We start from the raw sequence: 26,398 nt of genomic DNA on the forward strand, positions 1-26,398 counted from the left end.
TTAGTGTTAGTGTGTTAGTGTCAATGTGTTATTGTTAGTGTGTTAGTGTTAATGTGTTAGGGTTAATGTTAGTGTGTTAGTGTCAATGTGTTAGTGTTAGTGTGTTAGTGTTGACGTGTTAGGATTAATGTTAGTGTGTTAGTGTCAATGTATTATTGTTAATGTGTTAGTGTTATTGTGTTAGTGATAATGTGTTAATGTCAGTGTGTTAGTGTGTTAGTGTTAGTGTGTTAGTGTTAATGTGTTAGGGTTAATGTGTTAGGGTTAATGTTAGTGTGTTAGTGTTAGCGTTTAAGTGTGCTGGTGTGTTAGTGTTAGTGTTGTTGAGTTTGCACACTATTTCTGTGTACATACCACAATCCTCAGAGCTTTGTAATGCTTGTTTCTTCCATCGACAACACACGACAATGATGATGATATATCCAAGATATCCAGGGTATCCTCCATAACCAATGTAGTCCTGTTGTGTCGTGACTGACGCTGGAGTTGCTGGATCGGAATGGAGTATGTTGGTGAATATTGGGCACTGCCAGAGGAACACCACATTTCATCTGCTAACCAAATGAAAAGCTCACCTGAGGGACTGTTTCCCTTTCTAACCTCAGCTTTCCATTCCAAACCTCCTTCAATCTGGCAACCTTTTCACATTCAGGAGGAAAATACTCGGTCCTTTCTGAATCCTGTCACTCAATTGGCATCAAACACTTGTCTTGGCAAAAGCGTGTACCCCCGCAGAAAAGCCCTTCCCTTATATCTCAAGTGCTCACATATCGTGGCCTTCTGGTGGCCTTCTTGGGCAGCATGGTAGCATTGTGGTTAGCACAAATGCTTCACAGCTCCAGGGCCCCAGGTTCGATTCTGGCTTGGGTCACTGTCTGTGCGGAGTCTGCACGTCCTCCCCGTGTCTGCGTGGGTTTCCTCCGGGTGCTCCGGTTTCCTCCCACAGTCCAAAGATATGCAGGTTAGGTGGATTGGCCATGATAAATTGTCCCTCAGTGTCCAAAATTGCCCTTAGTGTTGGGTGGGGTTGCTGGGTTATGGGGACAGGGTGGAGGTGTTGACCTTGGGGAGGGTGCTCTTTCCAAGAGCCAGTGCAGACTCGATGGGCCGAATGGCCTCCTTCTGCACTGTAAATTCTATGATTCTTCCAGGACCAGGAGGAGACGTTCCAGTCCCCGAAGACTCTCCTGACATTCCGTTGGATCCGGACTATCTCAGTAAAATCCATCTGCCTTTATTTCATAAACAGGTCTCCTCACTCGAATCCCAGTGAGTTTGTGTGTTTTTAAACGTGCTCAGTTAAGTCATTATCGATCCAATTCCTGCCACTGGTATATACAAGGCCTTCACTTGCCTGGAGGAAGCCAGTTTCTGGCTGTTTTATAAACATACTGGGCTGAGCTGAAGAAAGGACCGGCTCCCATTGCTCCACAATGAACTGCTCACTCTGACACACGCACTCCATCTCCCAGGACCGGCTCCCATTGCTCCACAATGAACTGCTCACTCTGACACACGCACTCCATCTCCCAATCCCCAGGATGAGGAATCTGCTCCCACCAACTGTCAGTGTGGTGTCAAAGGTCACAGGGTCACACTGCTGGAGTGGTGTGAAAGGTCACAGGGTTACAAACACTGCCAGTATGACGTGAAAGGTCACAAGGTTACACCCCAGTGTGGTGTCAAAGGTCCCAGGGTTACACTGCCAGTGTGGTGTCAAAGGTCACAGGGTCACACTGCCAGTGTGGTGTCACAGGTCACAGGGTTACACTGCTAGTGTGGTGTCAAAAGTCACAGGGCTACACTGCCAGTGTGGTGTCCAAGGTCACAGGGTCACACTGCCAGTGTGGTGTCAAAGGTTACATACTCACAGTGCCAGTGTGGTGTCAAAGGTCACAGGGTTACACTGCCAGTGTGGTGTCAAAAGTCACAGGGCTACACCCCAGTGTGGTGTCCAAGGTCACAGGGTCACACTGCCAGTGTGGTGTCAAAGGTCACAGGGTCACACTGCCAGTGTGGTGTCAAAGGTCACAGGGTTATACTGCCAGTGTGGTGTCAAAAGTCACAGGGTCACACTGCCAGTGTGGTGTCAAAGGTAACAGGGTTACACTGCCAGTGTGGTGTCAAAGGTCACAGGGTCACACTACCAGTGTGGTATCAAAGGTAACAGGGTTACACTGCCAGTGTGGTGTCAAAAGTCACAGGGTTACACTGCCAGTGTGGTGTCAAAGGTCACAGGGTCACACTGCCAGTGTGGTATCAAAGGTCACAGGGTTACACTGCCAGTGTGGTGTCAAAGGTCACAGGGTTACACTGCCAGTATGGTGTCAAAGATCACAGGGTCACACTGCCAGTGTGGTGTCAAAGGTCACAGGGTTACACTGCCAGTATGGTGTCAAAGGTCACAGGGTCACACTGCCAGTGTGGTGTCAAAGGTCACAGGGTCACACTGCCAGTGTGGTGTCAAAGGTCACAGGGGTACACTGCCAGTATGGTGTCAAAGGTCACAGGGTCACACTGCCAGTGTGGTGTCAAAGGTCACAGGGTCACACTGCCAGTGTGGTGTGCTGCACAGCTGAAGTCTCTGTATTACTAAAGAGGTGAAGATCTGGAAATTGTGGTAAATATGTCGTTGGGACGTTTTGCTAAAAATGATGCGAAGAGAGAAGCTTGAAAGTATAACAAATAGTTTAAAGCACTCTGAGAATATTGGGAGTGCTGTGACGATGAATTTACATCTGAGCAGAAGGTGAGACACTTACGGCAGAAGGTGAGACACTTACGGCAGAAGGTGAGACACTTACGGCAGAAGGTGAAAACAAAGTCTGTCTGATTCCGGCTGATCCGGTTGGCCACTGCGCAGCTGTAAATACCGACATTCGTCTCTTGTGCATTCACCAGAGTCAAGGAGCTGTTGTTGTGCGAGAGCTGGTAGTTAACTCCATGTGACAGAGGCCGTCCACATCTGGACCAGCTGTACCGGACCAGGTTTCCCTCTGAGACTGAGCATTGGAGGGTCACATTGCCTCCCACCTGCGGAGCCGCTGGGACAGGTTCAATGTGCGGTTTACACACAGCCACTGTGAGGACAAAGACACAAGGTTAATCCGGGGAACTGAATATTCCAAAGCACCTCCATTCGTAACTGGGAATCTCGGCATCTGGGAGGGAATTCCAACCCAATCCACCAGTATGAGAATGAAGAGGATGTTTAAACTCAGTCATTTTAATCTCAATCAGATCTTCAGTCTGATCCTGTGGGATCTCAGACTGGGAAGCGAGGTTAGAATTACATTTCCCGACAGACGAATTGTACAATTAGACAATCCAACCTGCAGGAGTCTAACCGACCAAACTATCTCCAGACAGAGGATTCCCAAAGAGGGAAATTGAAAGAATGAATCTTTAAACTTGAATGGAATTGAGTTAACCCAATATCTTTCCCAAACGTCTGATCAATAATCTAAGTTTATTAACCTGTAAGAGACTCTGACTAAAATCTTAACACTTTCTGAAGATATGAAATGATTTTCTCAGAGTCAGTCTGCGATTCAGCAAATCTTACTCATCAATTCCAAAGCCAGTTATTGCTGATGGAGCAGAGATTTGGGTAGATTAACCTTTCCCCCAGCCTGTGACTGCCCACATTGGCTCCCCGGCTGTGGGAGGGGCAAGACAGGGAAGGCCTCTAAACATAGAACAGAGAACATACCGTGCAGAAGGAGGCCATTCGGCCCATCGAGCCTGCACCGACCCACTTAAGCCCTCACTTCCACCCTATCCCCGTAACCCAATAACCCCATCCCACCTTTTTGGGCACTAAGGGCAATTTATCACGGCCAATCCACCTAACCTGCACGTCTTTGGACTGTGGGAGGAAACCGGAGCACCCGGAGGAAACCCACGCAGACACGGGGAGAACGTGCAGACTCCGCACAGACAGTGACCCAAGCCGGGAATCGAACCCGGGTCCCTGGCACTGTGAGGCAGCAGTGCTAGCCACTGTGCCACCTTGCTGCTCCTATACCCCGAGACCAACAAGCCAACTGTTCCTGGGAAACAGAGTGGGAGGATGGTGGGGAGGCCCCGCCCCGTTAACCCCATTATCCAACACTTGGCCCAGAGTCCTGGAGGCTACGGCACAGCAGTGAGTCTATTCAATCCTTAATCCATCCAATTCAACCACCCTCTCGGGCAGTGAGCTCCAGACTGCCAACCCTATCTGGGTGAAAGTGCATCTCCTCAACTTCTCTCTTAGCCTCATCCCTCACATCTATACCCCCGGATGGAGGGAGGGAGGGAAGGAGTGTGATGGAGGGAGGGAGGGTTAATGGGAGAGTGATGGAGGGAGGATTAATGGGAGAGTGATGGAAGGAGGGTTAATGGGAGAGTGATGGAGGGAGGGAGGGTCAATGGGAGAGTGCTGGAGGGAGGGAGGGTCAATGGGAGAGTGATGGAGGGAGGGAAGGAGGGTCAATGGGAGAATGATGGAGGGAGGGAGGGTCAATGGGAGGGTGATGGAGGGAGGAAGGGAGTGTGATGGAGGGAGAGAGGGAGGGTCAATGGGAGAGTGATGGAGGGAGGGAGGGTCAATGGGAGGGTGATGGAGGGAGGAAGGGAGTGTGATGGAGGGAGAGAGGGAGGGTCAATGGGAGAGTGATGGAGGGAGGGAGCGTGATGGAGGGAGGGAGGGAGTGGGATGGAGGGAGGGAGGGAATGTGAATGAGGGAGGGAGGGAGAGTGATGGAGGGAGGGTCAATGGGAGAGTGATGGAGGGAGGGAGGGAGGGAGAGTGATGGAGGGAGGGAGGGAGGGTCAATGGGAGTGATGGAGGGAGGGAGGGTCAATGGGAATGATGGAGGGTCAATGGGAGTGATGGAGGGAGGGAGGGTCAATGGGAGTGATGGAGGGAGGGAGGGTCAATGGGAGGGATGGAGGGAGGGAGGGAGGGAGAGTGATGGAGGGAGGGAGGGAGAGTGATGGAGGGAGGGTCAATGGGAGTGATGGAGGGAGGGTCAATGGGAGTGATGGAGGGAGGGAGGGTCAATGGGAGTGATGGAGGGTCAATGGGAGTGATGGAGGGAGGGAGGGTCAATGGGAGTGATGGAGGGTCAATGGGAGTGATGGAGGGAGGGAGGGTCAATGGGAGTGATGGAGGGTCAATGGGAGTGATGGAGGGTCAATGGGAGTGGTGGAGGGAGGGTCAATGGGAGGGATGGAGGGAGGGAGGGTCAATGGGAGTGATGGAGGGAGGGAGGGGACACAGACTGACCATTGACGGTCAGGAATACAGAGCTCCTGCGTGATTTTCCATCCGACATTGTAACGTCGAGCTCGTACAGCCCCTCATCGGACAGCTGCAGACTCTTCAACCACAACTCCGAGGTGGATCTGGAGAAGTTGACTCTGTCTTTGAAAGTCTCTGGGATGTACGGCGAGGGGGAGCTGGGCGAATATATCAGGATGGCTCTGGCTGTCTCCTTCTGAATCAGCCTCCATTCCAAACTAAAGACATCAGTTGGTTCTGAGAGGTTTTGTTTTAGCGGAAGCCGAACGGTTTGGTGAATAATTCCATCCAACGTTTGTTGTTGTTTCTCTGCAAAGACCAAACCTAGAAAAGAAAGTGTCAATACGATTAAATAAAACGTTAACCATCTCCACTCTTCACTCAGCGAGCCCGGGCAGAGTTGGGTTTTCGACACCAATGTGTCACCTATTCTGTCGCTCGCTTGGAGAGAGGAGGGTCACAGAAAGAGTGAAGGGAAAGATAGACAATCATCGAATCCCCACAGTGCAGAAGGAGGCTATTTGGCCGATCGAGAGTGCACCGATCCTCTGAAGGAGGCCCCTACCTCGGTGCACTGCCCTGCCCTATACCCGGAACCCTACATAACCTGCACATCTTTGGACTGAGCGTGGGATCTCGGGCAAGAGGCTGTGCTGTTTTCCGAGCACTGGGAATGACGAATTGATTATAGTTCTCAGAGCATAGTTTGGAATTCATCATCAAGCCATCGATAGTTAGTGAGCTAACTACCGCCCAACAATTATTACACTTACTACACTGGCGACGAGGAGAAACAACAGGGACTGAGTTTGGGGGTTGGGGGAGTGAGAATAGTTTGGGGGTTGGGGGTTGAGAATAGTTTGGGGGTTGGGCAGTGAGAATAGTTTGGGGGTTGGGGAGTGAGAATAGTTTGGGGGTTGGGGGTTGAGAATAGTTTGGGGGTTGGGGGAGTGAGAATAGTTTGGGGGTTGGGGGAGTGAGAATAGTTTGGGGGTTGGGGGTTGAGAATAGTTTGGGGGTTGGGGAGTGAGAATAGTTTGGGGGTTGGGGGTTGAGAATAGTTTGGGGGTTGGGGGTTGAGAATAGTTTGGGGGTTGTGGGAGTGAGAATAGTTTAGGGGTTTGGAGAGTGAGAATAGTTTGGGGGTTGGGGGAGTGAGAATAGTTTGGGGGTTGGGGGAGTAAGAATAGTTTGGGGGTTGGGGGAGTCAGAATAGTTTGGGGGTTGGGGGTTGAGAATAGTTTGGGGGTTGGGCAGTGAGAATAGTTTGGGGGTTGGGGAGTGAGAATAGTTTGGGGGTTGGGGGTTGAGAATAGTTTGGGGGTTGGGGGAGTGAGAATAGTTTGGGGGTTGGGGGTTGAGAATAGTTTGGGGGTTGGGGAGTGAGAATAGTTTGGGGGTTGGGGGTTGAGAATAGTTTGGGGGTTGGGGTTGAGAATAGTTTGGGGGTTGGGGGTTGAGAATAGTTTGGGGGTTGTGGGAGTGAGAATAGTTTAGGGGTTTGGAGAGAGAATAGTTTGGGGGTTGGGGGTTGAGAATAATTTGGGGGTTGGGGGTTGAGAATAGTTTGGGGGTTGGGGGAGTGAGAATAGTTTAGGGGTTTGGAGAGTGAGAATAGTTTGGGGGTTGGGGGTTGAGAATAATTTGGGGGTTGGGGGTTGAGAATAGTTTGGGGGTTGGGGTTGAGAATAGTTTGGGGGATTGGAGAGTGAGAATAGTTTGGGGGTTGGGGGTTGAGAATAATTTGGGGGTTGGGGGTTGAGAATAGTTTGGGGGTTGTGGGAGTGAGAATAGTTTAGGGGTTTGGAGAGTGAGAATAGTTTTGGGGGTTGGGGGTTGAGAATAATTTGGGGGTTGGGGGTTGAGAATAGTTTGGGGGTTGGGGGTTGAGAATAGTTTGGGGGTTGGGGAGTGAGAATAGTTTGGGTGTTGGGGGTTGAGAATAGTTTGGGGGTTGGGGGTTGAGAATAGTTTGGGGGTTGGGGGTTGAGAATAGTTTGGGGGTTGTGGGAGTGAGAATAGTTTGGGGGTTTGGGGAGTGAGAATAGTTTGGGGGTTGGGGGTTGAGAATAATTTGGTGGTTGGGGGTTGAGAATAGTTTGGGGGTTGGGGGAGTGAGAATAGTTTGGGGTTTGGGGGTTGAGAATAGTTTGGGGGTTGGGGAGTGAGAATAGTTTGGGGGTTGGGGAGAGAATAGTTTGGGGGTTGAGAATAGTTTGGGGGTTGGGGGTTGAGAATAGTTTGGGGGTTGGGGAGTGAGAATAGTTTGGGGGTTGGGGGAGTGAGAATAGTTTGGGGGTTGGGGGTTGAGAATAGTTTGGGGGTTGGGAGTGAGAATAGTTTGGGGGTTGGGGAGAGAATAGTTTGGGGGTTGAGAATAGTTTGGGGGTTGGGGGAGTGAGAATAGTTTGGGGGTTGGGGGAGTGAGAATAGTTTGGGGGTTGGGGGAGTCAGAATAGTTTGGGGGTTGGGGGTTGAGAATAGTTTGGGGGTTGGGCAGTGAGAATAGTTTGGGGGTTGGGGAGTGAGAATAGTTTGGGGGTTGGGGGTTGAGAATAGTTTGGGGGTTGGGGGAGTGAGAATAGTTTGGGGGTTGGGGGTTGAGAATAGTTTGGGGGTTGGGGAGTGAGAATAGTTTGGGGGTTGGGGGTTGAGAATAGTTTGGGGGTTGAGAATAGTTTGGGGGTTGTGGGAGTGAGAATAGTTTAGGGGTTTGGAGAGTGAGAATAGTTTGGGGGTTGGGGGAGTGAGAATAGTTTGGGGGTTGGGGGAGTAAGAATAGTTTGGGGGTTGGGGGAGTCAGAATAGTTTGGGGGTTGGGGGTTGAGAATAGTTTGGGGGTTGTGGGTTGAGAATAGTTTCGGGGTTGTGGGAGTGAGAATAGTTTTGTGTTTTGGGGAGAGAATAGTTTGGGGGTTGGGGCTTGAGAATAGTTTGGGGGTTGGGGGAGTGAGAATAGATTGGGGGTTGGGGGTTGAGAATAGTTTGGGGGTTGGGGAGTGAGAATAGTTTGGGGGTTGGGGGAGTGAGAATAGTTTGGGGGTTGAGAATAGTTTGTGGGTTGGGGGAGTGAGAATAGTTTGTGGGTTGGGGGTTGAGAATAGTTTGGGGGTTGGGGGAGTGAGAATAGTTTGGGGTTGGGGGAGTGAGAATAGTTTGGGGGTTGGAGGTTGAGAATAGTTTGGGGGTTGGGGGTTAAGAATAGTTTGGGGGTTGGGGTTGAGAATAGTTTGGGGGTTGGGGGAGTGAGAATAGTTTGGGGGTTGGGGTTGAGAATAGTTTGGGGGTTGGGGGTTGAGAATAGTTTGGGGGTTGGGGGTTGAGAATAGTTTGGGGGTTGGGGGAGTGTGAATAGTTTGGTGGTTAGGGGTTGAGAATAGTTTGGGGGTTGGGGGTTGAGAATAGTTTGGGTGTTGGGGAGTGAGAATAGTTTGGGGGTTGGGGAGTGAGAATAGTTTGGGGGTTGGGGGTTGAGAATAGTTTGGGTTTGAGGAGTGAGAATAGTTTGGGGATTAGGGGAGTGAGAATAGTTTCGGTGTTGGGAGAGTGCGAATAGTTTGCTGGTTGGGGGAGTGAGAACAGTTTGGGGGTTGGGGGAGTGAGAATAGTTTGGGGGTTGGGGAGTGAGAATAGTTTGGGGGTTGGGGGTTGAGAATGGGTTGGGGGTTGAGAATAGTTTGTGGTTGGGGGTTGAGAATAGTTTGGGGGTTGGGGGTTGAGAATAGTTTGGGGGTTGGGTGTTGAGAATAGTTTGGGGGTTGGTGAGTGAGAATAGATTGGGGGTTGGGGGAGTGAGAATAGTTTGGGGGTTGGGGGAGTGAGAATAGTTTGGGGGTTGGGGAGTGAGAATAGTTTGGGGGTTGGGGGTTGAGAATAGTTTGGGGGTTGGTGGAGTGAGAATAGTTTGGGGGTTGGGGGAGTGAGAATAGTTTGGGGGTTGGGGGGTGAGAATAGTTTGGGGGTTGGGGTTGGGGGTTGAGAATAGTTTGGGGGTTGGGTGAGTGAGAATAGTTTGGGGGTTGGAGGTTGAGAATAGTTTGGGGGTTGGGGGAGTGAGAATAGTTTGGGGGTTGGGGAGTGAGAATCGTTTGGGGGTTGGGGGTTGAGAATAGCTTGGGGGTTGAGAATAGTTTGGGGGTTGGGGGTTGAGAATAGTTTGGGGGTTGGGGGTTGAGAATAGTTTGGGGGTTGGGGAGTGAGAATAGTTTGGGGTTTGGGGGTTGAGAATAGTTTGGGGGTTGGGGAGTGAGAATAGTTTGGGGGTTGGGGAGTGAGAATAGTTTGGGGGTTGAGAATAGTTTGGGGGTTGGGGGAGTGAGAATAGTTTGGGGGTTGGGGGAGTGAGAATAGTTTGGGGGTTGGGGGAGTCAGAATAGTTTGGGGGTTGGGGGTTGAGAATAGTTTGGGGGTTGGGCAGTGAGAATAGTTTGGGGGTTGGGGAGTGAGAATAGTTTGGGGGTTGGGGGTTGAGAATAGTTTGGGGGTTGGGGGAGTGAGAATAGTTTGGGGGTTGGGGGTTGAGAATAGTTTGGGGGTTGGGGAGTGAGAATAGTATGGGGGTTGGGGAGTGAGAATAGTTTGGGGGTTGGGGGTTGAGAATAGTTTGGGGGTTGGGGGAGTGAGAATAGTTTGGGGTTTGGGGGAGTGAGAATAGTTTGGGGGTTGGGGGAGTGAGAATAGTTTGGGGGTTGGGGGTTGAGAATAGTTTGGGGGTTAGGCAGTGAGAATTGTTTGGGGGTTGGGGTGTGAGAATAGTTTGGGGGTTGGGGGTTGAGAATAGTTTGGGGGTTGAGAGAGTGAGAATAGTTTGGAGGTTGGGGGTTGAGAATAGTTTGGGGGTTGGGGAGTGAGAATAGTTTGGGGGTTGGTGGTTGAGAATAGTTTGGGGGTTGGGGGTTGAGAATAGTTTGGGGGTTGTGGGTTGAGAATAGTTTGGGGGTTGTGGGAGTGAGAATAGTTTGGTGTTTTGGGGAGAGAATAGTTTGGGGGTTGGGGCTTGAGAATAGTTTGGGGGTTGGGGGAGTGAGAATAGTTTGGGGGTTGAGAATAGTTTGTGGGTTGGGGAGTGAGAATAGTTTGTGGGTTGGGGGTTGAGAATAGTTTGGGGGTTGGGGGAGTGAGAATAGTTTGGGGTTGGGGGAGTGAGAATAGTTTGGGGGTTGGAGGTTGAGAATAGTTTGGGGGTTGGGGGTTAAGAATAGTTTGGGGGTTGGGGCTGAGAATAGTTTGGGGGTTGGGGGAGTGAGAATAGTTTGGGGGTTGGGGTTGAGAATAGTTTGGGGGTTGGGGGTTGAGAATAGTTTGGGGGTTGGGGGTTGAGAATAGTTTGGGGGTTGGGGGAGTGAGAATAGTTTGGGGGTTGGGGGTTGAGAATAGTTTGGGGGTTGGGGAGTGAGAATAGTATGGGGGTTGGGGAGTGAGAATAGTTTGGGGGTTGGGGGTTGAGAATAGTTTGGGGGTTGGGGGAGTGAGAATAGTTTGGGGTTTGGGGGAGTGAGAATAGTTTGGGGGTTGGGGGAGTGAGAATAGTTTGGGGGTTGGGGGTTGAGAATAGTTTGGGGGTTAGGCAGTGAGAATTGTTTGGGGGTTGGGGTGTGAGAATAGTTTGGGGGTTGGGGGTTGAGAATAGTTTGGGGGTTGAGAGAGTGAGAATAGTTTGGAGGTTGGGGGTTGAGAATAGTTTGGGGGTTGGGGAGTGAGAATAGTTTGGGGGTTGGTGGTTGAGAATAGTTTGGGGGTTGGGGGTTGAGAATAGTTTGGGGGTTGTGGGTTGAGAATAGTTTGGGGGTTGTGGGAGTGAGAATAGTTTGGTGTTTTGGGGAGAGAATAGTTTGGGGGTTGGGGCTTGAGAATAGTTTGGGGGTTGGGGGAGTGAGAATAGTTTGGGGGTTGAGAATAGTTTGTGGGTTGGGGGAGTGAGAATAGTTTGTGGGTTGGGGGTTGAGAATAGTTTGGGGGTTGGGGGAGTGAGAATAGTTTGGGGTTGGGGGAGTGAGAATAGTTTGGGGGTTGGAGGTTGAGAATAGTTTGGGGGTTGGGGGTTAAGAATAGTTTGGGGGTTGGGGCTGAGAATAGTTTGGGGGTTGGGGGAGTGAGAATAGTTTGGGGGTTGGGGTTGAGAATAGTTTGGGGGTTGGGGGTTGAGAATAGTTTGGGGGTTGGGGGTTGAGAATAGTTTGGGGGTTGGGGGAGTGAGAATACTTTGGTGGTTAGGGGGTGAGAATAGTTTGGGGGTTGGGGGTTGAGAATAGTTTGGGTGTTGGGGAGTGAGAATAGTTTGGGGGTTGGGGAGTGAGAATAGTTTGGGGGTTGGGGGTTGAGAATAGTTTGGGTTTGAGGAGTGAGAATAGTTTGGGGATTAGGGGAGTGAGAATAGTTTGGTGTTGGGAGAGTGCGAATAGTTTGGGGGTTGGGGGAGTGAGAACAGTTTGGGGGTTGGGGGAGTGAGAATAGTTTGTGGGTTGGGGAGTGAGAATAGTTTGGGGGTTGGGGAGTGAGAATAGTTTGGGGGTTGGGGGTTGAGAATAGTTTGGTGGTTGGGGGAGTGAGAATAGTTTGGGGGTTGGGGGAGTGAGAATAGTTTGGGGGTTGGGGGTTGAGAATAGTCTGGGAGTTGCGGGTTGAGAATAGTTTGGGGGTTGGGGGAGTGAGAATAGCTTGGGGGTTGGGGGAGTGAGAATAGTTTGGGGGTTGGGGGTTGAGAATAGTTTGGGGGATGGGGGTTGAGAATAGTTTGGGGGTTGGGGGTTGAGAATAGTTTGGGGGTTGGGGAGTGAGAATAGTTTGGGGGTTGGGGGAGTGAGAATAGTTTGGGGGTTGGGGGAGTGAGAATAGTTTGGGGGATGGGGGTTGAGAATAGTTTGGGGGTTGAGAATAGTTTGGGGGTTGGGGGTTGAGAATAGTAAGGGGGTTGGGGGAGTGAGAATAGTTTGGGGGTAGGGGTTGAGAATAGTTTAAGGGTTGGGGGTTGAGAATAGTTTGGGGTTTGGGGGAGTGAGAATAGTTTGGGGGTTGGGGGTTGAGAATAGTTTGGGGGTTGGGGGTTGAGAATAGTTTGGGTGTTGGGGAGTGAGAATAGTTTGGGGGTTGGGGAGTGAGAATGGTTTGAGGAGTGAGAATAGTTTGGGGGTTGGAGGTTGAGAATAGTTTGGGGGTTGGGGGTTGAGAATAGTTTGGGGGTTGGGGAGTAAGAATAGTTTGGGGGTTGGGGAGTAAGAATAGTTTGGGGGTTGGGGGTTGAGAATAGTTTGGGGGTTGGGGGTTGAGAATAGTTTGGGGTTTGGGGAGTGAGAATAGTTTGGGGGTCGAGGGTTGAGAATAGTTTGGGGGTTGGGGCTTGAGAATAGTTTGGGGGTTGGGGGAGTGAGAATAGTTTGGGGTTGGGGGTTGAGAATAGTTTGGGCGTTGGGGAGTGAGAATAATTTGGGGTTGGGGGTTGAGAATGGGTTGGGGGTTGAGAAGAGTTTGTGGTTGGTGGTTGAGAATAGTTTGGGGGTTGGGGGTTGAGAATAGTTTGGGGGTTGGGTGTTGAGAATAGTTTGGGGGTTGGTGAGTGAGAATAGTTTGGGGGTTGGGGGAGTGAGAATAGTTTGGGGGTTGGGGAGTGAGAATAGTTTGGGGGTTGGGGGTTGAGAATAGTTTGGGGGTTGGTGGAGTGAGAATAGTTTGGGGGTTGGGGGAGTGAGAATAGTTTGGGGGTTGGGGGGTGAGAATAGTTTGGGGGTTGGGGTTGGGGGTTGAGAATAGTTTGGGGGTTGGGTGAGTGAGAATAGTTTGGGGGTTGGAGGTTGAGAATAGTTTGGGGGTTGGGGGAGTGAGAATAGTTTTGGGGTAGGGGAGTGAGAATAGTTTGGGGGTTGGGGGTTGAGAATAGGTTGGGGGTTGAGAATAGTTTGGGGGTTGGGGGTTGAGAATAGTTTGGGGGTTGGGGGTTGAGAATAGTTTGGGGGTTGGGGAGTGAGAATAGTTTGGGGTTTGGGGGTTGAGAATAGTTTGGGGGTTGGGGAGTGAGAATAGTTTGGGGGTTGGGGAGTGAGAATAGTTTGGGGGTTGGGGGAGTGAGAATAGTTTGGGGGTTGGGGGAGTGAGAATAGTTTGGGGGTTGGGGGTTGAGAATAGTTTGGGGGTTGGGCAGTGAGAATAGTTTGGGGGTTGGGGAGTGAGAATAGTTTGGGGGTTGGGGGTTGAGAATAGTTTGGGGGTTGGGGGAGTGAGAATAGTTTGGGGGTTGGGGGTTGAGAATAGTTTGGTGGTTGGGGAGTGAGAATAGTTTGGGGGTTGGGGGTTGAGAATAGTTTGGGGGTTGGGGGAGTGAGAATAGTTTGGGGGTTGGGGAGTGAGAATAGTTTGGGGGTTGGGGGTTGAGAGTAGGTTGGGGCTTGAGAATAGTTTGAGGGTTGGGGGTTGAGAATAGTTTGGGGGTTGGGGGTTGAGAATAGTTTGGGGGTTGGGGAGTGAGAATAGTTTGGGGGTTGGGGAGTGAGAATAGTTTGGGGTTTGGGCGTTGAGAATAGTTTGGGGGTTGGGGAGTGAGAATTGTTTGGGGGTTGGGGAGTGAGAATAGTTTTGGGGTTGAGAATAGTTTGGGGGTTGGGGGAGTGAGAATAGTTTGGGGGTTGGGGGAGTGAGAATAGTTTGGGGGTTGGGGGAGTCAGAATAGTTTGGGGGTTGGGGGTTGAGAATAGTTTGGGGGTTGGGCAGTGAGAATAGTTTGGGGGTTGGGGAGTGAGAATAGTTTGGGGGTTGGGGGTTGAGAATAGTTTGGGGGTTGGGGGAGTGAGAATAGTTAGGGGGTTGGGGGTTGAGAATAGTTTGGGGGTTGGGGAGTGAGAATAGTTTGGGGGTTGGGGGTTGAGAATAGTTTGGGGGTTGGGGGAGTGAGAATAGTTTGGGGGTTGGGGAGTGAGAATAGTTTGGGGGTTGGGGGTTGAGAATAGGTTGGGGGTTGAGAATAGTTTGGGGGTTGGGGGTTGAGAATAGTTTGGGGGTTGGGGGAGTGAGAATAGTTTGGGGGTTGGGGGAGTCAGAATAGTTTGGGGGTTGGGGGTTGAGAATAGTTTGGGGGTTGGGCAGTGAGAATAGTTTGGGGGTTGGGGAGTGAGTATAGTTTGGGGGTTGGGGGTTGAGAATAGTTTGGGGGTTGAGAATAGTTTGGGGGTTGGGGGAGTGAGAATAGTTTGGGGGTTGGGGGAGTGAGAATAGTTTGGGGGTTGGGGGAGTCAGAATAGTTTGGGGGTTGGGGGTTGAGAATAGTTTGGAGGTTGGGCAGTGAGAATAGTTTGGGGGTTGGGGAGTGAGAATAGTTTGGGGGTTGGGGGTTGAGAATAGTTTGGGGGTTGGGGAGTGAGACTAGTTTGGGGGTTGGGGGTTGAGAATAGTTTGGGGGTTGGGGAGTGAGAATAGTTTGGGGGTTGGGGGTTGAGAATAGTTTGGGGATTGGGGGAGTGAGAATAGTTTGGGGGTTGGGGGTTGACAGTAGTTTGGGGGTTGAGGGTTGAGAATAGTTTTGGGGTTGGGGGAGTGAGAATAGTTTTGGGATTGGGGGTTGAGAATAGTTTGGGGTTTGGGGGTTGAGAGTAGTTTGGGGGTTGGGGGTTGAGAATAGTTTGTGGGTTGGTCGTTGAGAATAGTTTGGGGGTTGGGGAGTGAGAATAGTTTGGCGGTTGGGGGAGTGAGAATAGTTTGGGGGTTGGGGGTTGAGAATAGTTTGGGTGTTGGGGGAGTGAGAATAGTTTGGGGGTTGGGGGAGTCAGAATAGTTAGGGGGTTGGGGGTTGAGAATAGTTTGGGGGTTGGGGAGTGAGAATAGTTTGGGGGTTGGGGGTTGAGAATAGTTTGGGGGTTGGGGGAGTGAGAATAGTTTGGGGGTTGGGGAGTGAGAATAGTTTGGGGGTTGGGGGTTGAGAATAGGTTGGGGGTTGAGAATAGTTTGGGGGTTGGGGGTTGAGAATAGTTTGGGGGTTGGGGGAGTGAGAATAGTTTGGGGGTTGGGGGAGTCAGAATAGTTTGGGGGTTGGGGGTTGAGAATAGTTTGGGGGTTGGGCAGTGAGAATAGTTTGGGGGTTGGGGAGTGAGAATAGTTTGGGGGTTGGGGGTTGAGAATAGTTTGGGGGTTGAGAATAGTTTGGGGGTTGGGGGAGTGAGAATAGTTTGGGGGTTGGGGGAGTGAGAATAGTTTGGGGGTTGGGGGAGTCAGAATAGTTTGGGGGTTGAGAATAGTTTGTAGGTTGGGCAGTGAGAATAGTTTGGGGGTTGGGGAGTGAGAATAGTTTGGGGGTTGGGGGTTGAGAATAGTTTGGGGGTTGGGGGAGTGAGAATAGTTTAGGGGTTGGGGGTTGAGAATAGTTTGGGGGTTGGGGAGTGAGAATAGTTTGGGGGTTGGGGGTTGAGAATAGTTTGGGGATTGGGGGTTGAGAATAGTTTGGGGGTTGGGGGTTGAGAATAGTTTGGGGGTTGTGGGAGTGAGAATAGTTTAGGGGTTTGGAGAGTGAGAATAGTTTGGGGGTTGGGGGTTGAGAATAATTTGGGGGTTGGGGGTTGAGAATAGTTTGGGGGTTGGGGGAGTGAGAATAGTTTGGGGGTTGGGGGAGTGAGAATAGTTTGGGGGTTGGGGGTTGAGAATAGTTTGGGGGTTTGGGGTTGAGAATAGTTTGGGGGTTGGGGGAGTGAGAATAATTTGGGGGTTGGGGGTTGACAATAGTTTGGGGGTTGAGGGTTGAGAATAGTTTAGGGGTTGGGGGAGTGAGAATAGTTTGGGGGTTGGGGGTTGAGAATAGTTTGGGGGTTGGGGGTTGAGAGTAGGTTGGGGGTTGAGAATAGTTTAGGGGTTGGGCGTTGAGAATAGTTTGGGGGTTGGGGAGTGAGAATAGTTTGGCGGTTGGGGGAGTGAGAATAGTTTGGGGGTTGGGGGTTGAGAATAGTTTGGGTGTTGGGGGTTGAGAATAGTTTGGGGGTTGGGGGTTGAGAATAGTTTGGGGGTTGTGGGTTGAGAATAGTTTGGGGGTTGGGGAGTGAGAATAGTTTACGGGTTGGGGGAGTGAGAATAGTTTGGGGTTTGGGGGTTGAGAATACTTTGGGGGTTCGGGAGTGAGAATAGTTTGGGGGTTGGGGAGTGAGAATAGTTTGGGGGTTGGGGGTTGAGAATAGTTTGGGGGTTGGGGGAGTGAGAATAGTTTGGGGGTTGGGGGAGTGAGAATAGTTTGGGGGTTGGGGGAGTCAGAATAGTTTGGGGGTTGGGGGTTGAGAATAGTTTGGAGGTTGGGCAGTGAGAATAGTTTGGGGGTTGGGGAGTGAGAATAGTTTGGGGGTTGGGGGTTGAGAATAGTTTGGGGGTGGGGGAGTGAGAATAGGTTGGGGGTTGAGAATAGTTTGGGGGTTGGGGAGTGAGAATAGTTTGGGGGTTGAGAATAGTTTGGGGGTTGGGGGTTGAGAATAGTTTGGGGGTTGGGGGTTGAGAATAGTTTGGGGTTTGTGGGAGTGAGAATAGTTTGGGGGTTTGGGGAGTGAGAATAGTTTGGGGGTTGGAGGTTGAGAATAGTTTGGGGGTTAGGCAGTGAGAATAGTTTGGGGGTTGGGGAGTGAGAATAGTTTGGGGTTGGGGGTTGAGAATAGTTTGGGGGTTGGGGGAGTGAGAATAGTTTGGGGGTTGGGGGTTGAGAATAGTTTGGGGGTTGGGGAGTGAGAATAGTTTGGGGGTTGGGGGTTGAGAATAGTTTGGGGGTTGGGGGTTGAGATTAGTTTGGGGGTTGTGGGAGTGAGAATAGTTTGGGGGTTTGGGGAGAGAATAGTTTGGGGGTTGGGGGTTGAGAATAGTTTGGGGGTTGGGGAAGTGAGAATAGTTTGGGGGTTGGGGGTTGAGAATAGTTTGGGGGTTGGGGGACTGAAAATAGTTTGGGGGTTGGGGGTTGAGAATAGTTTGGGGGTTGGGGGAGTGAGAATAGTTTGTGGGTTGGGGGTTGAGAATAGTTTGGGGGTTGGGGGTTGACAATAGTTTGGGGGTTGAGGGTTGAGAATAGTTTTGGGGTTGGGGGAGTGAGAATTGTTTTGGGGTTGGGGGTTGAGAATAGTTTGGGGTTTGGGGGTTGAGAGTAGTTTGGGGGTTGGGGGTTGAGAATAGTTTGTGGGTTGGTCGTTGAGAATAGTTTGGGGGTTGGGGTGTGAGAATAGTTTGGCGGTTGGGGGAGTGAGAATAGTTTGGGGGTTGGGGGTTGAGAATAGTTTGGGTGTTGGGGGAGTGAGAATAGTTTGGGGGTTGGGGGAGTCAGAATAGTTAGGGGGTTGGGGGTTGAGAATAGTTTGGGGGTTGGGGAGTGAGAATAGTTTGGGGGTTGGGGGTTGAGAATAGTTTGGGGGTTGGGGGAGTGAGAATAGTTTGGGGGTTGGGGAGTGAGAATAGTTTGGGGGTTGGGGGTTGAGAATAGGTTGGGGGTTGAGAATAGTTTGGGGGTTGGGGGTTGAGAATAGTTTGGGGGTTGGGGGAGTGAGAATAGTTTGGGGGTTGGGGGAGTCAGAATAGTTTGGGGGTTGGGGGTTGAGAATAGTTTGGGGGTTGGGCAGTGAGAATAGTTTGGGGGTTGGGGAGTGAGAATAGTTTGGGGGTTGGGGGTTGAGAATAGTTTGGGGGTTGAGAATAGTTTGGGGGTTGGGGGAGTGAGAATAGTTTGGGGGTTGGGGGAGTGAGAATAGTTTGGGGGTTGGGGGAGTCAGAATAGTTTGGGGGTTGGGGGTTGAGAATAGTTTGGAGGTTGGGCAGTGAGAATAGTTTGGGGGTTGGGGAGTGAGAATAGTTTGGGGGTTGGGGGTTGAGAATAGTTTGGGGGTTGGGGGAGTGAGAATAGTTTAGGGGTTGGGGGTTGAGAATAGTTTGGGGGTTGGGGAGTGAGAATAGTTTGGGGGTTGGGGGTTGAGAATAGTTTGGGGATTGGGGGTTGAGAATAGTTTGGGGGTTGGGGGTTGAGAATAGTTTGGGGGTTGTGGGAGTGAGAATAGTTTAGGGGTTTGGAGAGTGAGAATAGTTTGGGGGTTGGGGGTTGAGAATAATTTGGGGGTTGGGGGTTGAGAATAGTTTGGGGGTTGGGGGAGTGAGAATAGTTTGGGGGTTGGGGGAGTGAGAATAGTTTGGGGGTTGGGGGTTGAGAATAGTTTGGGGGTTGGGGGTTGAGAATAGTTTGGGGGTTGGGGGAGTGAGAATAATTTGGGGGTTGGGGGTTGACAATAGTTTGGGGGTTGAGGGTTGAGAATAGTTTTGGGGTTGGGGGAGTGAGAATAGTTTGGGGGTTGGGGGTTGAGAATAGTTTGGGGATTGGGGGTTGAGAGTAGTTTGGGGGTTGGGGGTTGAGAATAGTTTGGGGGTTGGGCGTTGAGAATAGTTTGGGGGTTGGTGAGTGAGAATAGTTTGGCGGTTGGGGGAGTGAGAATAGTTTGGGGGTTGGGGGTTGAGAATAGTTTGGGTGTTGGGGGTTGAGAATAGTTTGGGGGTTGGGGGTTGAGAAAAGTTTGGGGGTTGTGGGTTGAGAATAGTTTGGGGGTTGGGGAGTGAGAATAGTTTACGGGTTGGGGGAGTGAGAATAGTTTGGGGTTTGGGGGTTGAGAATACTTTGGGGGTTCGGGAGTGAGAATAGTTTGGGGGTTGGGGAGTGAGAATAGTTTGGGGGTTGGGGGTTGAGAATAGTTTGGGGGTTGGGGGAGTGAGAATAGTTTGGGGGTTGGGGGAGTGAGAATAGTTTGGGGGTTGGGGGAGTCAGAATAGTTTGGGGGTTGGGGGTTGAGAATAGTTTGGAGGTTGGGCAGTGAGAATAGTTTGGGGGTTGGGGAGAGAGAATAGTTTGGGGGTTGGGGGTTGAGAATAGTTTGGGGGTGGGGGAGTGAGAATAGGTTGGGGGTTGAGAATAGTTTGGGGGTTGGGGAGTGAGAATAGTTTGGGGGTTGAGAATAGTTTGGGGGTTGGGGGTTGAGAATAGTTTGGGGGTTGGGGGTTGAGAATAGTTTGGGGTTTGTGGGAGTGAGAATAGTTTGGGGGTTTGGGGAGTGAGAATAGTTTGGGGGTTGGAGGTTGAGAATAGTTTGGGGGTTAGGCAGTGAGAATAGTTTGGGGGTTGGGGAGTGAGAATAGTTTGGGGTTGGGGGTTGAGAATAGTTTGGGGGTTGGGGGAGTGAGAATAGTTTGGGGGTTGGGGGTTGAGAATAGTTTGGGGGTTGGGGAGTGAGAATAGTTTGGGGGTTGGGGGTTGAGAATAGTTTGGGGGTTGGGGGTTGAGATTAGTTTGGGGGTTGGGGGTTGAGAATAGTTTGGGGGTTGTGGGAGTGAGAATAGTTTGGGGGTTTGGGGAGAGAATAGTTTGGGGGTTGGGGGTTGAGAATAGTTTGGGGGTTGGGGAAGTGAGAATAGTTTGGGGGTTGGGGGTTGAGAATAGTTTGGGGGTTGGGGGACTGAAAATAGTTTGGGGGTTGGGGGTTGAGAATAGTTTGGGGGTTGGGGGAGTGAGAATAGTTTGTGGGTTGGGGGTTGAGAATAGTTTGGGGGTTGGGGGAGTGAGAATAGTTTGTGGGTTGGGGGTTGAGAATAGTTTGGGGGTTGGGGGAGTGAGAATAGTTTGGGGGTTGGGGGTTAAGAATAGTTTGGGGGTTGGGGGTTGAGAATAGTTTGGGGGTGGGGGGAGTGAGAATAGTTTGGGGGTTGGGGGTTGAGAATAGTTTGGGGGTTGGGGGTTTAGAATAGTTTGGGGGTCTGGGGGAGTGAGAATAGTTGGGGGGTTGAGGGTTGAGAATAGTTTGGAGGTTGGGGGTTGAGAATAGTTTGGGGGTTGGGGAGTGAGAATAGTTTGGTGGTTGGGGAGTGAGAATAGTTTGGGTTTGGGGAGTGAGAATAGTTTGGGGATTGGGGGAGTGAGAATAGTTTCGGTGTTGGGGGAGTGCGAATAGTTTGGGGGTTGGGGGAGTGAGAATAGTTTGGGGGTTGGGGGAGTGAGAATCGTTTGGGGGTTGGGGAGTGAGAATAGTTTGGGGGTTGGGGGAGTGAGAATAGTTTGGGGGTTGGGGAGTGAGAATAGTTTGGGGGTTGGGGAGTGAGAATAGTTTGGGGGTTGGGGGTTGAGAATAGTTTGGGGGTTGGGGGAGTGAGAATAGTTAGGGGGTTGGGGGAGTGAGAATAGTTTGGGGGTTGGGGGTTGAGAATAGTCTGGGGGATGGGGGTTGAGAATAGTTTGGGGGTTGGGGGTTGAGAATAGTTTGGGGGTTGGGGAGTGAGAATAGTTTGGGGGTTGAGAATAGTTTGGGGGTTGGGGGTTGAGAATAGTTTGGGGGTTGGGGGTTGAGAATAGTTTGGGATTTGTGGGAGTGAGAATAGTTTGGGGGTTTGGGGAGTGAGAATAGTTTGGGGGTTGGAGGTTGAGAATAGTTTGGGGGTTAGGCAGTGAGAATAGTTTGGGGGTTGGGGAGTGAGAATAGTTTGGGGTTGGGGGTTGAGAATAGTTTGGGGGTTGGGGGAGTGAGAATAGTTTGGGGGTTGGGGGTTGAGAATAGTTTGGGGGTTGGGGAGTGAGAATAGTTTGGGGGTTGGGGGTTGAGAATAGTTTGGGGGTTGGGGGTTGAGATTAGTTTGGGGGTTGGGGGTTGAGAATAGTTTGGGGGTTGTGGGAGTGAGAATAGTTTGGGGGTTTGGGGAGAGAATAGTTTGGGGGTTGGGGGTTGAGAATAGTTTGGGGGTTGGGGAAGTGAGAATAGTTTGGGGGTTGGGGGTTGAGAATAGTTTGGGGGTTGGGGGACTGAAAATAGTTTGGGGGTTGGGGGTTGAGAATAGTTTGGGGGTTGAGGGAGTGAGAATAGTTTGTGGGTTGGGGGTTGAGAATAGTTTGGGGGTTGGGGGAGTGAGAATAGTTTGTGGGTTGGGGGTTGAGAATAGTTTGGGGGTTGGGGGAGTGAGAATAGTTTGGGGGTTGGGGGTTAAGAATAGTTTGGGGGTTGGGGGTTGAGAATAGTTTGGGGGTGGGGGGAGTGAGAATAGTTTGGGGGTTGGGGGTTGAGAATAGTTTGGGGGTTGGGGGTTTAGAATAGTTTGGGGGTTTGGGGGAGTGAGAATAGTTGGGGGGTTGAGGGTTGAGAATAGTTTGGAGGTTGGGGGTTGAGAATAGTTTGGGGGTTGGGGAGTGAGAATAGTTTGGTGGTTGGGGAGTGAGAATAGTTTGGGTTTGGGGAGTGAGAATAGTTTGGGGATTGGGGGAGTGAGAATAGTTTCGGTGTTGGGGGAGTGCGAATAGTTTGGGGGTTGGGGGAGTGAGAATAGTTTGGGGGTTGGGGGAGTGAGAATCGTTTGGGGGTTGGGGAGTGAGAATAGTTTGGGGGTTGGGGGAGTGAGAATAGTTTGGGGGTTGGGGAGTGAGAATAGTTTGGGGGTTGGGGAGTGAGAATAGTTTGGGGGTTGGGGGTTGAGAATAGTTTGGGGGTTGGGGGAGTGAGAATAGTTAGGGGGTTGGGGGAGTGAGAATAGTTTGGGGGTTGGGGGTTGAGAATAGTCTGGGGGTTGGGGGTTGAGAATAGTTTGGGGGTTGGGGGTTGAGAATAGTTTGGGGGTTGGTGGTTGAGAATAGTTTGGGGGTTGGGGAGTGAGAATAGTTTGGGGGTTGGGGGAGTGAGAATAGTTTGGGGGTTGGGGGAGTGAGAATAGTTTGGGGGATGGGGGTTGAGAATAGTTTGGGGGTTCAGAATAGTTTGGGGGTTGGGGGTTGAGAATAGTAAGGGGGTTGGGGGAGTGAGAATAGTTTGGGGGTTGGGGGTTGAGAATAGTTTGGGGGTTGGGGATTGAGAATAGTTTGGGGTTTGGGGGAGTGAGAATCGTTTGGGGGTTGGGGGTAGAGAAGAGTTTGGGGGTTGGGGAGTGAGAATAGTTTGGGGGTTGGGGGAGTGATAATAGTTTGGGGGTTGGGGGAGTGAGAATAGTTTGGGGGTTGGGGGAGTGAGAATAGTTTGGGGGATGGGGGTTGAGAATAGTTTGGGGGTTGAGAATAGTTTGGGGGTTGGGGGTTGAGTATAGTTTGGGGGTTGGGGGTTGAGAATAGTTTGGGGTTTGGGGGAGTGAGAATCGTTTGGGGGTTGGGGGTTGAGAATAGTTTGGGGTTTGGGGGAGTGAGAATCGTTTGGGGGTTGGGGGTTGAGAATAGTTTTGGGGTTGGGGGTTGAGAATAGTTTGGGGGTTGGGGAGTAAGAATAGTTTGGGGGTTGGGGAGTAAGAATAGTTTGGGGGTTGGGCGTTGAGAATAGTTTGGGGGTTGGGGGTTGAGAATAGTTTGGGGGTTGGGGGAGTGAGAATAGTTTGGGGGTTGGGGAGTGAGAATAGTTTGGGGGTTGGGGAGTGAGAATAGTTTGGGGGTTGGGGGTTGAGAATAGTTTGGGGGTTGGGGGTTGAGAATAGTTTGGGGGTTGGGGGAGTGAGAATATTTTGGGGTTGGGGGTTGAGAATAGTTTGGGGGTTGGGGAGTGAGAATAGTTTGGGGGTTGGGGGTTGAGAATGGGTTGGGGGTTGAGAATAGTTTGGGGTTGGGGGTTGAGAATAGTTTGGGGGTTGGGGGTTGAGAATAGTTTGGGGGTTGGTGAGTGAGAATAGATTGGGGGTTGGGGGAGTGAGAATAGTTTGGGGGTTGTGGGAGTGAGAATAGTTTGGGGGTTGGGGAGTTAGAATAGTTTGGGGGTTGGGGGTTGAGAATAGTTTGGGGGTTGGTGGAGTGAGAATAGTTTGGGGGTTGGGGGAGTGAGAATAGTTGGGGGGTTGAGGGTTGAGAATAGTTTGGAGGTTGGGGGTTGAGAATAGTTTGGGGGTTGCGGAGTGAGAATAGTTTGGTGGTTGGGGAGTGAGAATAGTTTGGGTTTGGGGAGTGAGAATAGTTTGGGGATTGGGGGAGTGAGAATAGTTTCGGTGTTGGGGGAGTGCGAATAGTTTGGGGGTTGGGGGAGTGAGAATAGTTTGGGGGTTGGGGAGTGAGAATCGTTTGGGGGTTGGGGAGTGAGAATAGTTTGGGGGTTGGGGGAGTGAGAATAGTTTGGGGGTTGGGGAGTGAGAATAGTTTGGGGGTTGGGGAGTGAGAATAGTTTGGGGGTTGGGGGTTGAGAATAGTTTGGGGGTTGGGGGAGTGAGAATAGTTAGGGGGTTGGGGGAGTGAGAATAGTTTGGGGGTTGGGGGTTGAGAATAGTCTGGGGGTTGGGGGTTGAGAATAGTTTGGGGGTTGGGGGTTGAGAATAGTTTGGGGGTTGGGGAGTGAGAATAGTTTGGGGGTTGAGAATAGTTTGGGGGTTGGGGGTTGAGAATAGTTTGGGGGTTGGGGGTTGAGAATAGTTTGGGGGTTGGGGGACTGAAAATAGTTTGGGGGTTGGGGGTTGAGAATAGTTTGGGGGTTGAGGGAGTGAGAATAGTTTGTGGGTTGGGGGTTGAGAATAGTTTGGGGGTTGGGGGAGTGAGAATAGTTTGTGGGTTGGGGGTTGAGAATAGTTTGGGGGTTGGGGGAGTGAGAATAGTTTGGGGGTTGGGGGTTAAGAATAGTTTGGGGGTTGGGGGTTGAGAATAGTTTGGGGGTGGGGGGAGTGAGAATAGTTTGGGGGTTGGGGGTTGAGAATAGTTTGGGGGTTGGGGGTTTAGAATAGTTTGGGGGTTTGGGGGAGTGAGAATAGTTGGGGGGTTGAGGGTTGAGAATAGTTTGGAGGTTGGGGGTTGAGAATAGTTTGGGGGTTGGGGAGTGAGAATAGTTTGGTGGTTGGGGAGTGAGAATAGTTTGGGTTTGGGGAGTGAGAATAGTTTGGGGATTGGGGGAGTGAGAATAGTTTCGGTGTTGGGGGAGTGCGAATAGTTTGGGGGTTGGGGGAGTGAGAATAGTTTGGGGGTTGGGGGAGTGAGAATCGTTTGGGGGTTGGGGAGTGAGAATAGTTTGGGGGTTGGGGGAGTGAGAATAGTTTGGGGGTTGGGGAGTGAGAATAGTTTGGGGGTTGGGGAGTGAGAATAGTTTGGGGGTTGGGGGTTGAGAATAGTTTGGGGGTTGGGGGAGTGAGAATAGTTAGGGGGTTGGGGGAGTGAGAATAGTTTGGGGGTTGGGGGTTGAGAATAGTCTGGGGGTTGGGGGTTGAGAATAGTTTGGGGGTTGGGGGTTGAGAATAGTTTGGGGGTTGGTGGTTGAGAATAGTTTGGGGGTTGGGGAGTGAGAATAGTTTGGGGGTTGGGGGAGTGAGAATAGTTTGGGGGTTGGGGGAGTGAGAATAGTTTGGGGGATGGGGGTTGAGAATAGTTTGGGGGTTCAGAATAGTTTGGGGGTTGGGGGTTGAGAATAGTAAGGGGGTTGGGGGAGTGAGAATAGTTTGGGGGTTGGGGGTTGAGAATAGTTTGGGGGTTGGGGATTGAGAATAGTTTGGGGTTTGGGGGAGTGAGAATCGTTTGGGGGTTGGGGGTAGAGAAGAGTTTGGGGGTTGGGGAGTGAGAATAGTTTGGGGGTTGGGGGAGTGATAATAGTTTGGGGGTTGGGGGAGTGAGAATAGTTTGGGGGTTGGGGGAGTGAGAATAGTTTGGGGGATGGGGGTTGAGAATAGTTTGGGGGTTGAGAATAGTTTGGGGGTTGGGGGTTGAGTATAGTTTGGGGGTTGGGGGTTGAGAATAGTTTGGGGTTTGGGGGAGTGAGAATCGTTTGGGGGTTGGGGGTTGAGAATAGTTTGGGGTTTGGGGGAGTGAGAATCGTTTGGGGGTTGGGGGTTGAGAATAGTTTTGGGGTTGGGGGTTGAGAATAGTTTGGGGGTTGGGGAGTAAGAATAGTTTGGGGGTTGGGGAGTAAGAATAGTTTGGGGGTTGGGCGTTGAGAATAGTTTGGGGGTTGGGGGTTGAGAATAGTTTGGGGGTTGGGGGAGTGAGAATAGTTTGGGGGTTGGGGAGTGAGAATAGTTTGGGGGTTGGGGAGTGAGAATAGTTTGGGGGTTGGGGGTTGAGAATAGTTTGGGGGTTGGGGGTTGAGAATAGTTTGGGGGTTGGGGGAGTGAGAATATTTTGGGGTTGGGGGTTGAGAATAGTTTGGGGGTTGGGGAGTGAGAATAGTTTGGGGGTTGGGGGTTGAGAATGGGTTGGGGGTTGAGAATAGTTTGGGGTTGGGGGTTGAGAATAGTTTGGGGGTTGGGGGTTGAGAATAGTTTGGGGGTTGGTGAGTGAGAATAGATTGGGGGTTGGGGGAGTGAGAATAGTTTGGGGGTTGTGGGAGTGAGAATAGTTTGGGGGTTGGGGAGTTAGAATAGTTTGGGGGTTGGGGGTTGAGAATAGTTTGGGGGTTGGTGGAGTGAGAATAGTTTGGGGGTTGGGGGAGTGAGAATAGTTGGGGGGTTGAGGGTTGAGAATAGTTTGGAGGTTGGGGGTTGAGAATAGTTTGGGGGTTGCGGAGTGAGAATAGTTTGGTGGTTGGGGAGTGAGAATAGTTTGGGTTTGGGGAGTGAGAATAGTTTGGGGATTGGGGGAGTGAGAATAGTTTCGGTGTTGGGGGAGTGCGAATAGTTTGGGGGTTGGGGGAGTGAGAATAGTTTGGGGGTTGGGGGAGTGAGAATCGTTTGGGGGTTGGGGAGTGAGAATAGTTTGGGGGTTGGGGGAGTGAGAATAGTTTGGGGGTTGGGGAGTGAGAATAGTTTGGGGGTTGGGGAGTGAGAATAGTTTGGGGGTTGGGGGTTGAGAATAGTTTGGGGGTTGGGGGAGTGAGAATAGTTAGGGGGTTGGGGGAGTGAGAATAGTTTGGGGGTTGGGGGTTGAGAATAGTCTGGGGGTTGGGGGTTGAGAATAGTTTGGGGGTTGGGGGTTGAGAATAGTTTGGGGGTTGGGGAGTGAGAATAGTTTGGGGGTTGAGAATAGTTTGGGGGTTGGGGGTTGAGAATAGTTTGGGGGTTGGGGGTTGAGAATAGTTTGGGGTTTGTGGGAGTGAGAATAGTTTGGGGGTTTGGGGAGTGAGAATAGTTTGGGGGTTGGAGGTTGAGAATAGTTTGGGGGTTAGGCAGTGAGAATAGTTTGGGGGTTGGGGAGTGAGAATAGTTTGGGGTTGGGGGTTGAGAATAGTTTGGGGGTTGGGGGAGTGAGAATAGTTTGGGGGTTGGGGGTTGAGAATAGTTTGGGGG

At 51.1% G+C, this 26,398-nt stretch overlaps 1 protein-coding gene across 1 annotated transcript in view; it reads right to left on the bottom strand.

Annotated features, from left to right (window-relative positions):
• LOC140390591 (HEPACAM family member 2-like) overlaps window positions 1–26,398 on the bottom strand; it is a 93,316-nt gene that overhangs the window by 14,383 nt on the left and 52,535 nt on the right. The window contains exons 2-4 of the mRNA XM_072475809.1: window positions 5,273–5,611; window positions 2,805–3,080; window positions 355–489 (exon numbers count right to left, since the gene is read on the bottom strand). Of these exons, the coding sequence (XP_072331910.1) occupies window positions 355–489; window positions 2,805–3,080; window positions 5,273–5,611 (750 nt within the window). The remainder of the gene's footprint in view (window positions 1–354; window positions 490–2,804; window positions 3,081–5,272; window positions 5,612–26,398) is intronic.

The sequence above is a fragment of the Scyliorhinus torazame genome, chromosome 14 (genome assembly GCF_047496885.1).
Source record: "Scyliorhinus torazame isolate Kashiwa2021f chromosome 14, sScyTor2.1, whole genome shotgun sequence".
In the NCBI taxonomy this organism is placed as follows: Eukaryota; Metazoa; Chordata; class Chondrichthyes; order Carcharhiniformes; family Scyliorhinidae; genus Scyliorhinus; species Scyliorhinus torazame.